The 13,552-nt window shown below is 39.3% G+C and overlaps 1 protein-coding gene across 1 annotated transcript in view; it reads right to left on the bottom strand.

Annotated features, from left to right (window-relative positions):
* Positions 1–1,651: 1,651 nt before the first annotated feature.
* The window catches only part of LOC308686310 (cytochrome c oxidase assembly protein COX19-like), a 64,954-nt gene continuing 53,053 nt past the window's right edge, over positions 1,652–13,552 (bottom strand). The window contains exons 2-3 of the mRNA XM_081394708.1: positions 1,844–1,955; positions 1,652–1,751 (exon numbers count right to left, since the gene is read on the bottom strand). Of these exons, the coding sequence (XP_081250834.1) occupies positions 1,670–1,751; positions 1,844–1,955 (194 nt within the window). The 3' untranslated portion in view covers positions 1,652–1,669. The remainder of the gene's footprint in view (positions 1,752–1,843; positions 1,956–13,552) is intronic.

Genomic DNA, 13,552 nt, shown 5'->3' on the forward strand with positions numbered 1-13,552 from the left:
ATTTTGGTGATCTTCGACTCGGAGTCGAACATCATTAGTGCCGACGTGAATAATGATCTTAGAGAATTTACGATTAGCATTAGCCAGCACTTTTAAATTTGCTTTGATGTCAGGCGCTCTGGCTCCCGGCAAACATGTGACTATGGTGGCTGGTGTCTCTATTTCCACGTTCCGTGTGATCGAATCACCAATTACTAGGGCACAATCAACAGAATTCTCAGTGGGTGTTTCACTGAGCGGGGCAAATCGATTTGTTATGGTAATCGGAACGGAAGAGTGTTTTTTTTATCCGCGACTAGAGCGATCCCTCACTGTCACCCCTTTGCCTTGCTGCGCAGGCACTGATTCAGCCGGAACCGAATCATGTAAAGAGTTCACTATGCTACATCCGAAATAGTATCTAAAGCTCTAGTACTCTTACTATCCTCAATTGAAGTTTGGATGCGTGTCTCTAGTTCTGAAATCTTCTCCGTCAGCCTGACTGTCTCCTTGCATTTATCACATATAAATCCTATATTGCCGACAGAGAAGGCTATGCTAAACATGTGACATGAAGTGCAGGTGACAATAACAGGACAAGACATTACTCACTGAGTTTGTTGACTGATTCTTACTCACCTGGGCTTTTTATGAACTCAAAGGCGGGGGCGCGCGAGATAAAAATAAAAAATAAATGAGCGCACAGGTGGCGCGTTTACTGGCTAGCGAATTGCTAGCGTGTTGTGCTAATAATAACGAAAGCTAGCGATGTCAGGTTAATCTGAGATGTTGGGTAAGCTGTATTTAGTAGTATAAACACCTAGAAATGATAGTAAATGATGGTTCAAAACAAAGAAATACGAGGCTAAGACGGAGCTTACAGTTCACATGGAAGATTACAAATCAATTACCTCAACAGTTTTAAAACTACTGATATTTATACATTTGTTTAGATGAAAGGTTTCAAACATAAAATGATGGCATAGTATTTTATTTATAATTTCTTATTATAAAAACACCATTTTATAGTTAGTAGTTTTCTTAGTCTGTTCATTTGTGCCAACAGTTGCACCACCCTGACATTTTGGGGATTTAAGATACCAAAACATAAAATAATATTTATTATTTGAAAGTACTGAAAATGTATTCAAACAAACTAGGTCTTATAAAGTAATACATGTCATGAATTTATCAAATTACTTTAAAAGGAAATAATGCACCAGGACACAAAAATATGCATGTCATGCATTGACCCTCAAACATTCATATATTTGCATATTTTTGTGTTGTAAATATTTGTGCTACATTTCACATGTGTTGTTCAGACTACATTTATTTAAACCAAAAAAGTGGATTCTTTTAAATGCAAAGTTGACAAGATTTCAATGAAGTCTATTATTTACATAAGATGTATTATATATGATCAAGGCTATTCATAGCAGTGATGAAAACTAAGCAGACTCTTTATTACAGATAAATATGTAAAGCTCCAGTAATAAGAACAAACTTCAAATGATTAAAACCTTTTTAACAGATCATTCTACAAAACCAAATCTTTTGGTGTCTGACAAGTATCATTTTTTTTACAGATGCTTGTTAACATGCACAAAACATATACCAGATTTCCAAGTGATATGGAGAGAGACATAAAATAAAACGAATCAACAAAATGTGAACATCAGGCCAAATTTTATTTTGTTTCATTTTCTTCCGTCGAATCCTCCAAGTCCTTAAAGCCAAGTTTTTCAAGGGGTTCCTTTGCCATTAACTGTCTGTAAAGTAAATAAAATGTCTACAATTAGTTCCTAATGTATTTGACCTGAAATTTTCAACTTCAGGTTAAATCATGTCAGGAAAAACTCACCTGTCCATCCTGCACTCCAGATACTCCTTTGACTCTATTCGACAGCTCGAGTTGTCAAAACGGTTGTCTCTGAGGCATCGCATATATATCTCTTTGAATGATTTACATTCACCTATGAACACAAAATTGTGAAAATATATATGAATTCAAAGACTTATGCTGCGTCCCAATTTGCATACTATCTATCCTAAATAGTATTAGTTTGTCCCAAATCGTAACATGTTGAAATTAGTATTCCAAAGATACCCGGATGGTTTCCAGTTAGAATTTGAAGAGCAGATCTTTGCACACTCAAACGGTTAACATTGCCAACAACCCATTGCACATTGGATGGATGAGGATTCGATCAAAACTACAAACATTAATAAAAAGCGTTAAAAAAATAAAAACATGGTGGATGCAGAAGACCGATGGTTAAGTAGAAAGATTTGTGGCAAATTCCAAATGCAATTTTTACACCCTTGAAGGGCACTTCGGGAAGGGAATGCTTTTTGTAGGGGTGTTCCAAATGAAAGTGAACAACTGGATCCCTTCACGAAGGGCCCTTCCACAAGGCCGTAAGTGAAGGGTACATGCCATAGTCACTTCAAGGAAGTAATTTTATAATTTATGGTCATGTGACCTAGCAAATACTTGATTTATTTTAAAGCTATAGATGGCAGGAGAGTTCAAATTAACTTACAAATGAGAATTGTTTTGTTATGTTCGTGACATAAGTTTCATAGGAAAGAAATGTGTTCAGGAATGCAGGGTCCAAAGATGAGATGGCAAGTTTTAAAATTGAGAGCAACAAAGTTGTTCGGCCCGATGAGATCTATGTGTACCGAGTTTCATATTACATGTTACATGCTTTATGTTCATATTACATGCAAGCATGTTTGATACATGGGCAAATGTTCGGACCCCATTCCAGGGCGGAACGGGGTCCGTCCGTCCCAATTCAGATTGCGTTCTAGGGGGCGCTCTGAGCCCCCCTGCCATGCCCGGGCACCAGCTTCAGCCCGGCCCTAATTGCCACATACAGTAATTTTGTACAGTAATTTACCGTTCTTTGTAAATACAGTTGAATACTGTAAATTTGATGAGCAAAACAATAACTGCAAGCTACTGTTCAGTTTTTCTGGGATAATGCAGTATTTTTTAGTCTAGTCAGCAGTATTTTTTAGTCAGCGTGCAACAAACTTGCTTAAAGGTTGTATCAGTGATTTCAGGCCCAATTTTTTTTTTATCACATTCATCTAATCCTTCCTAATGATCCGCTAGCTGCCCGTCCCATAAGCATGCCATCAAAAAAACGCGTCTCTGTAGGCAGCCTAGGCTCTGAGATCTGCACACAAAAACAATTGGGTTCACCAACCACTCAAAACCAAAACAAATAGTGTGCAGATCTCAGAGCCTAGGCTGCCTACAGAGACGCGTTTTTTTGACGGCATGCTTATGGGGTGGGCAGCTAGCTAGCTAGTTAGGAAAGATTAGATGAATGTGATAATTTTTTTTTGGGCCTGAAATCACTGATACAACCTTTAAGCCTGCTTTTAACTCTGAGGAAAATCACAACGTATCAAACATGCAGTCAAGTCAAGTCACCTTCATTTATATAGCGCATATCTAGCCCTGGCAGCATCGCAGGGAAAGATATGCAACGCACTGGAACTTTTGCACCACGAAAACAAACACTTGTGTCCCATGATTGCCTCTCTCATCTACTACACAATATCACAGTTTGACATGTCTGTCATTGGAAAGATCCACGTGGTGTCATGAATAATTAAGAGACAGTGTCTTCTCATTGGATAAGAAAACTCAGTCTCATAAATAATTATGAGACGCCGATGAGTCATCAAAGTACTACAGTGCGCTGTGACGTGGACATGATGAAGATTTTAAACCCGAAAATAGTGGAAAAAAACATTTTCTCCCTACTATTAAAGTTGGTATTTTCCCCCTACTATTAAATCTAAAAGATGCTAACATTGTCTTCAATGGTGTTCAACACATACCTCTGTTAAAATCTAAGAAAATTTGGTTTAGGGTTTCATGACCCTTTAATACAACAAAGATTGTTTTGGCTGTACAGCAGCTCTAGAATAAAGTCATTTAATTAAGTTTTTAATTGATTCATTTCCATTGTAAAAATCATTATTAACTTAGGGGCGTTAACTTTTAATGCGTTATTTGGCAGTTCATTTACATGACAACAGTGTTTTGGTGGCCTGAGAACACAAACTTTGAAATAGGTTTCAAAGTGCACGTTTTTGAAAACGGGTTTTGAAAGCAACACCATTATCATCTCTGTGTAAACTTCAAAAACGTGAAACAGTGACTGCATGCAAATATGTATTACGTGTTTAGTCTATAGACATGCATGTTTGAATGCGTATGTGCGCGGGTGCATTGTCTTTCTTTACAAAGTGACAATTACTTGTCTGGCATGCATAATACAGCGTTTTTAGTCGTTCCCGCAGATGTGTGAGAACGGGAATCATTATGATAACATTTTTATCTGTACAGAGGAAAAAAGTTTGTTGTGAAACCATTTCCAACAAAACTATTATTAGCGTAGATGCCATTCTACTTATGATGTAACAAGTACATCAGGTGTTATGGGAAGTGTTCCCGGTTCCGGCTGACCCAATTTATGCAGCCTAATAATCCTTTTACATGATTTGAATTATAGAAACTGATAATGTGCTGTGTGTATGCCAGATTAATGAGATGTGTTTTTAGTCAAGATTTAAACTGACAGTGTGTCTGCTTCACAAACAGTGCTAGGAAGACTGTTCCAGAGTTTAGGTGCTAAAAGGGAAAGGATCTACCGCCTGCAGTTGATTTTGATATTCTAGGTATTATCAACTGGCCACACTTTTGAGATAGCAATAGACGTGAAGGACTATAATGCGTTAAGAGTAGGCCTGTCACGATTATGAAATTTGGCTGACGATTAATTGTCTAAAAAATTATTGCGGTTATGCCGATTAATTGCCAGTTTGAGGGCTTTGACGATTAATTGTCTGTTTTAGGGCTTTGACGATTATGCCGATTAATTGTCTGTTTTAGGGTTTAGGTTAACACATTGATGGCCTAAGACACGAAACGAGCGGTTTGTGTGAGAAAACGAAACCGTAGCCAAGCGACATCTAGTGTATATATCTATACCCGCCCGTGGGCGGGTATAGATCTATACACTAGATGTCGCCTTCGCTACTGCAGTTCATTGGAACGAAACCGTAGCCAAGGCGACATCTATGTATATATCTATACCCGCCCGCGCCGTCAGATCATTTGGACTTGTGCTGTTTTCAAGAGATAACAACGATATAAATACTGTTCGTTTTCTCACACAAACCGCTCGTTTCGTGTCTTAGGCCATCAATGTGTACTTATGATGGGGACTTGTTTCATTTGGACAATGGGGAATTGTTTTAATTTGGACTCTGTGCTTGTGTTTTGAGCCAGTGACCATCGACCTGCATTATATGACTGACAGACAAGAACGGTTTGACCTAAAAATATCAAAATTGAAACTACTGCGGAAACAAAGACACCTACATCTTGGATGCCCTTGAGGTAAGCTAAAACATATCAAAAATTAATTTCAAAGTGAACTATCCCTTTAACACCTTTAAATATTAAATAAATGTATTACATTTAGTAAATAACTGAAACAATCAAAAAGGCCATAAAATATATAATTCATATACAGTATGAACCAATGGTCACTTTTTTATTTGTTAAACAATCCAGAATAATATACACACACATATATACACATACACACACACACATTTATACATACAGGGTTTTTCCTGGCTCAAAATGGAAGAAATTTTTGTACATTTTAAAGATAAATTCATTAATCTGGTGCATTTTGAGTCACCCAAATCCACTGTTAAAAATAAAAAAATCCACCCGCAAACCACCCATATTCTTTGATTTAGATATCTGCATCTGATCACATTACAATTATTCAAATTCTCAGTGTTAAGCATGATAATATGGTAACATATCACATTGAAGTTGGCTAATTAAAAATTAACATTTATTTAAAATAAAAGTTCTTCTTTTGGCAAAATTACATTTCCTTAATAGCCTTAACAGAGGCTTTACTCCATTCAAACTTAAATTGTCAATGTTTCATTACATCGCTGTTTGAAAACAGAATAATTTTTTGTACCTTTGTAAGGTTTTATTTTATTAAATGTTTGCTCCATCTTTCATTTCAAATTCTTAAATTTGATCAATATATTCAATTAAAATAATAAGACATTAGGCTGTTTCCAATCAAATTAAATAATTTACATTGAAAAATTATAACTGTATTAAATTAGATTATTTTAAATATTTTTGAATAAACCGCCAGTAGGAGGCGGCAGGCGACCATCTTAATGAGCGAGTCATTGAGTCATTCATTCAAACGATTCGTTCAAAAGGCTGATTCATTCCGAATGAGGCAGTTTATGAATAGGTAATTGAATCTTTGACTCAATCGATTCGTTCAAAACGCTGAATCATTCAGTAATGAAACACGGCTGAGTGTTGCTGTGAGATGCGCTCTGGTTCTGCTGTGATCTTTGTTTGGAACTATTTTCGCTGCTGAAACAGAACAAAAACAGTCATTGAGTCTCAAATGTAAGTGACTTAATTTTAACTATTTGTTTATTGAACTGTTATGAAATAAGTCTCGGTTTCAATCTTGATGGCATTCAGGAAAACATCACTCTGATCGTGTGTAGCCTAGGCTATATATTGTTTCTTAACTATAAAATGTTATAAATAACTGCACGAGCCTCAACAGCGCAACTTTGTTACCGTCAGTACATTAGGTAGGCCTATATTATCAACTATAGGCTATCAATCGCCACTTACATTAAATTAAATAAAACAGAATCATCCTCACGTTTTCGGTGATTCGGAATATTTTTATATTATTATTTTTTTTTAATCAGGGCATTTGTCTGGATGGGCTACAATTCTCTCTCACTTTTCCCTTCAAAAAAGAAAGAAAGAAAAAAACACACGTGTCCCGGACAAAGTATATGGTCCCAGACAAGCGTTATTGTCGAGTCCTCCTGATGTGTTTTCCTTGATTGGTTTTCCATGAAGAGAATTACGTTGTTGAAAACGAAAGTAAAGTGACGCACGTTCATTGCGTTTTACCGTGATGAGAGTTCCGTGTCTTTATTAAACTCAACAAAAAATTATTTATCTGTCATCCACCCTCGATTAATTGGAAATGGAATGTTTTTATTACTTATCCGCGCACTGCGCGCAGCAGCAGCACTATACGGTTTGAGAATGGACACAAGCGGTAACAGCAACAGAACCGTCACGGTGGAAAAAGTGGATCTGACCATGACTGTCTGTCCGAGTTTTGTCGAGAGCCGGAGGCGGCACGAAATTTGACGGAGGCGGCCGCCTCATAATTTTCTATGCAGGAAAAACCCTGACCGATGTCACGGGGTGACGGAGGCGGGAACCTTTTTTTTTTAGAATGTTTCCCCCGGGGAGCGCTTCGGCGGAAACACCAGGACGGTTCCGGTTTCCCACGTGAGTGTCATGGCGGCGGGCAAGGCTTGATGAGGGAAACTCGCGGCAGGTGTGAGAGGAGAGGATATAGGATGGTGATTGGGACATGGAGGAGGAAGGTGGCTCATAAAAGGACACGGCAGGCGGCAACGAGAGAGGAGGACATGACGAGAGAGGACATGTGAGGCACGCGGCTCACACACGTGAGCGGCCGCGACCGCGGATGCGGAGGTAGGCTGAGAGAGAGAGAGCGAGGAAGAGAGAGAGAGACAGAGAAGACTTCGGCTGGATTGCGGGTGCAAGCCTTAGCTGCACTGTGAGTCTGTTGAATTGCAGTTTTATTGTGGAAATGAGCACGAGTGAAATCTTACAGTGTGTGGTGGACATGTGAGTGTGGGGATTGTTTCTGCTGTTCACTCGCAGTCACAGCTGTTCATTAACCTCTCCTTTATCTGAGCCTTGTGAAGTTACAGCTGCATTGGGGAAATACCATTATCCTCCACTCTCTGTCTGAGGCTAGTGAAGAGCCTGCTAATGCTGGAAGAGCCTGCTAATGCTGAAAGAGCCTGCTAATGCTGAAAGAGCCTGCTAATGCTGTGAGTTACACATATATATTCCTCTCTCTGTCTGAGTCCAGTGAAGAGCCGGCTAATGCTGTGAGTTATACGTATTCTCCACTCTCTGTCTGAGGCTAGTGAAGAGCCTGCTAATGCTGTGAGTTACACGTATCTATTCCTCTCTCTGTCTGAGGCCAGTGAAGAGCCTGCTAATGCTGGAAGAGCCTGCTGATGCTGGAAGAGCCTGCTGATGCTGGAAGAGCCTGCTAATGCTGGAAGAGCCAGCTAATGCTGTGCTGAGAAACGCGAAGAGCTCGCTGAAGAAGAGAACGCGGAAGCTGTGAATTATGTTCATTCCTCTCTCTGTCCGAAGGTGCTGAGAAACGCGAAGAACTCGCTGAAGAAGAGAACGCGGAAGCTGTGAATTATGTTCATTCCTCTCTCTGTCCGAAGGTGCTGAGAAACGCGAAGAGAACGCTGAAGAGAACGCGGAAGCTGTGAATTATGTTCGTTCCTCTCTCTGTCTGAAGGTGCTGAGATACATGAAGAGTAGTGGTGCAACGGATCATCATTGATCCGTGATCCGTTCGGATCAATATCTTCGGTTCGGCACACACGTGATTCGCGGATTGATTTATGAAAAAAAAAAAAAGAAGTTGTGCGCATGTTCAGTCCACACACAGCGTGGTCATGGCGAGCGGAGGAACCGAACGGAGGAGCTTGAACGCCCCGCGTCATTTAAAATTACCTGTATGGGAGCATTTTGGCTTCCCTGGAACACGCGTCTAATTTGCTTCAAACGCTCGCTTTATCATTATACGCGCGCGGCGCGTCCTATTCGTTTTGGACGCGCGAAAGGATTCAAACTGTTCAAGCATCGAACTAGACGCGAATTTGACGCTCTATTCGCGTTTCGTGTTAACGCAGCAAAATGAACAGGCTGCGATGTCAAGATTGCAAATGCGTGCGTGTGTGTGTGAGAGAGAGAGCGAGAGAGAGAGGCACGGGCGCGATCGAACAGTGGAAACATGTGGAACAGTCAAACTGTAAACTCTTGTCAAACTGTAACCTAACTGTCACTCAAACACAAACACACACACACACACACACACACACACACACACACACACACACACGTGGTGTTTAAAAGCAAAGATTATCTAATCTTTTGGACATTCATCATATTGCATTGGTTTTCATTTCTTGTCCTCAAACAGAGTAATCTGTTTATTTTGAAGTTACACATTCTACATTGATTAAAAAAGAAAATCAAATGTGTTTTTAATGGTAGTATTATTTTATACAGAAATAAATTATTTATAATTCAGATGAGAATAACGTTAAAGTTTAATTTTAATTTTAAATTCATTCAGGTACAATTACCAAACATATCTAAAGAACTTTCAAAAGGGTGGCAGTCTTTCATTATCAACTGTTGTTGTGGACTATATACTGGAGAAGTATTTGTTCTCCAATTGAGTGAGATGTTTTTATGTGGCTAATTGAGCAAAGTGCTTCTATATATTTTATTATTAGTAGTATTAGTTCAAGATTAAAATAAAAATGTCGGATTGATTTCGGTATCGGCAATTAGCCAAAGCTGCGGCATCGGTATCTTATCGGAAGTGAAAAAGTGGTATCGGGACATCGGTGGAAACCTTTTTACAGTCTATGGTGGAAATACATCAAGCATGGCCACGTTACGTCATCCCGTCGCGCACCCACTGTTGATTTTATATATTTTTATTTAATATTTTAAGTGTTAATAAACAAAAAGACAAAACTTATGTTTATTTGTCTTGTCTTGTCTTTTTTTTTTTTTGCTGATCCGAAAAATGATCCGATCCATGACTCTGATCCGAGAAACGATCCGAACCGTGAGTATGTGTGCAAAATTCAGAATAAAATGAATGTGCAGCAATTTGTACAAATAGAGAGTCTAGGTCTACTATACGTGTTGTAGCCATTAAATGAGCTGATTTAGTTTAATATTAAAATATTATAATGTTATTTTTTTAATTTATGTTGATTATGAAAAGTGAACCGCACGAGTAAGATATGATGCGCAATATCGAGAGACATGGAGCGGGTCAGACATGATTTTGACCACTTAATTAAGTTTGGTTTTGTAGAATGACTTTTTTGAAGTGAATTTCGTATTGTATAAATTGTATCTTAATTTTAATAATTTTTTATCAATCAATTGCCTGTATTTAATAAATAAGCAGCAAAATATAGCAGACGATATAGGCCTATGCGCGGGCGCCTCGGTCACTTGCATTGCTCGTGAACAGGAGCGCATCTCATCCTAATTTAACGAAACTCAACGTAGGCCTCACAGACATGAAATGTATCTTGATGCTTGAAATGTATTTTTAACAATTTAAAACGAAAAGAAATAGGCTACTCTCTGATTATGTAATCCATGATGTGCATTTCTCTCTATAGGCGCGTTCACTACGGAGATGGCGATCGTCAACTTCATCTTTACAGCTGTTGTTGCTGTTAATAAACTAAAAATAATAGGCCTATAATTTTATTAAACAATAAATTAAATGAAATTGTAATTGTATTTAAAAAAGCAACAAAAAAAATCCTGTTTATTTTTATTTTTTTTTACCTATACGCATTAAATTCAGGTAGGCTACTGAGTCACTGCCCTCAGTGCCCAGAAAAGCGCTGAAACGGAGATGAAGGGGAACCCGTTTTTATATATTTTTTGGCTTATTTTAATTGGCCCATCCAGTTTTCTGGAGGTGCACCTCAAAATCCTGGCGCCGCTAGTGCTTCGCAGCGGTCTGATATCAAGAAATAACAGACCGCATTCCACATTGGAATTCAACCAAGCCATGTAATAATGTTTAAAAACTTTCAAACGGTAGAGCCTGTTCCTTTATAACATAGCCAAAGGTCGGTGTATTTTTGCTTTATTACATTTTAGGCTTATTCTCAAATTCAGATTGTGTTAGGGGGGCGGGATTATAAGGCAATTTTAATCTGACAATTTGACCGGAGAGATTTAATTTTGTCGGACATTTCATTTTTTTTCCGGTCAATGTCCGGCAATTACCGGACAACGGAAACCCTGATATATATATATATATATATATATATATATATATATATATATATATATATATATATATATATATATATATATATATATAGTGGGGAGAACAAGTATTTGATACACTGCCGATTTTGCAGGTTTTCCCACTTACAAAGCATGTAGAAGTCTGTAATTTTTATCATAGGTACTCTTCAACTGTGAGTGACGGAATGGAATCTAAAACAAAAATCCAGAAAATCACATTGTATTTTTAAGTAATTCATTTGCATTTTATTGCATGACATAAGTATTTGATACATCAGAAAAGCAGAACTTAATATTTGGTACAGAAACCTTTGTTTGCAATTACAGAGATCATATGTTTCCTGTAGTTCTTGACCAGGTTTGCACACACTGCAGCAGGGATTTTGGCCCACTCCTCCATACTGACCTTCTCCAGATCCTTCAGGTTTCGGGGCTGTCGCTGGGCAATATGGACTTTCAGCTCCCTCCAAAGATTTTCTATTGGGTTCAGGTCTGGAGACTGGCTAGCCACTCCAGGACCTTGAGATGCTTCTTACGGAGCCACTCCTTAGTTGCCCTGGCTGTGTGTTTTGGGTCGTTGTCATGCAGGAAGACCCAGCCACGACCCATCTTCATTGCTCTTACTGAGGGAAGGAGGTTGTTGGCCAAGATCTTGATTCACGATACATGGCCCCATCCATCCTCCCCTCAATACGGTGCAGTCGTCCTGTCCCCTTTGCAGAAAAGCATCCCCAAAGAATGATGTTTCCACCTCCATGCTTCACGGTTGGGATGGTGTTCTTGGGGTTGTACTCATCCTTCTTCCTCCAAACACGGCGAGTGGAGTTTAGACCAAAAAGCTCTATTTTTGTCTCATCAGACCACATGACCTTCTCCCATTCCTCCTCTGGATCATCCAGATGGTCACTGGCAAACTTCAGACGGGCCTGGACATGCGCTGGCTTGAGCAGGGGGACCTTGTGTGCGCTGAAGGATTTTAATCCATGACGGCGTAGTGTGTTACTAATGGTTTTCTTTGAGACTGTGGTCCCAGCTCTCTTCAGGTCATTGACCATGTCCTGCCATGTAGTTCTGGGCTGATCCCTCACCTTCCTCATGGTCATTGATGCCCCACGAGGTGAGATCTTGCATGGTGCCCCAGACCGAGGGAGATTGACCATCATCTTGAACTTCTTCCATTTTCTAATAATTGCGCCAACAGTTGTTGCCTTCTCACCAAGCTGCTTGCCTATTGTCCTTTAGCCCATCCCAGCCTTGTGCAGGTCTACAATTTTATCCCTGATGTCCTTACACAGCTCTCTGGTCTTGGCCATTGTGGAGAGGTTGGAGTCTGTTTGATTGAGTGTGTGGACAGGTGTCTTTTATACAGGTAACGAGTTCAAACAGGTGCAGTTAATACAGGTAATGAGTGGAGAACAGGAGGGCTTCTTAAAGAAAAACTAACATGTCTGTGAGAGCCGGAATTCTTACTGGTTGGTAGGTGATCAAATACTTATGTCATGCAATAAAATGCTAAATAATTATTTAAAAATCATACAATGTGATTTTCTGGATTTTTGTTTTAGATTCCGTCTCTCACAGTTGAAGTGTACATAAAAATTACAGACCTCCACATGCTTCGTAAGTAGGAACACCTGCAAAATCGGCAGTGTATCAAATACTTGCTCTCCCCACTGTGTGTGTGTGTGTATATATACAGTGAGGAAAATAAGTATTTGAACACCCTGCTATTTTGCAAGTTCTCCCACTTGGAAATCATGGAGGGGTCTGAAATTGTCATCGTAGGTGCATGTCAACTGTGAGAGACATAATCAAAAAAAAAAAAAAATCCAGAAATCACAATATATGATTTTTTAACTATTTATTTGTATGATACAGCTGCAAATAAGTATTTGAACACCTGTCAATCAGCTAGAATTCTGACCCTCAAAGACCTGTTAGTCTGCCTTTAAAATGTCCACCTCCACTCCATTTATTATCCTAAATTAGATGCACCTGTTTGAGGTCGTTAGCTGCATAAAGACACCTGTCCACCCCATACAATCAGTAAGAATCCAACTACTAACATGGCCAAGACCAAAGAGCTGTCCAAAGACACTAGAGACAAAATTGTACACCTCCACAAGGCTGGAAAGGGCTACGGGGAAATTGCCAAGCAGCTTGGTGAAAAAAGGTCCACTGTTGGAGCAATCATTAGAAAATGGAAGAAGCTAAACATGACTGTCAATCTCCCTCGGACTGGGGCTCCATGCAAGATCTCACCTTGTGGGGTCTCAATGATCCTAAGAAAGGTGAGAAATCAGCCCAGAACTACACGGGAGGAGCTGGTCAATGACCTGAAAAGAGCTGGGACCACCGTTTCCAAGGTTACTGTTGGTAATACACTAAGACGTCATGGTTTGAAATCATGCATGGCACGGAAGGTTCCCCTGCTTAAACCAGCACATGCCAAGGCCCGTCTTAAGTTTGCCAATGACCATTTGGATGATCATGGGAGAAAGTCATGTGGTCAGATGAGACCAAAATAGAACT

Source organism: Scardinius erythrophthalmus (assembly GCF_964197995.2).
Source record: "Scardinius erythrophthalmus genome assembly, contig: HAP1_SCAFFOLD_121, whole genome shotgun sequence".
In the NCBI taxonomy this organism is placed as follows: Eukaryota; Metazoa; Chordata; class Actinopteri; order Cypriniformes; family Leuciscidae; genus Scardinius; species Scardinius erythrophthalmus.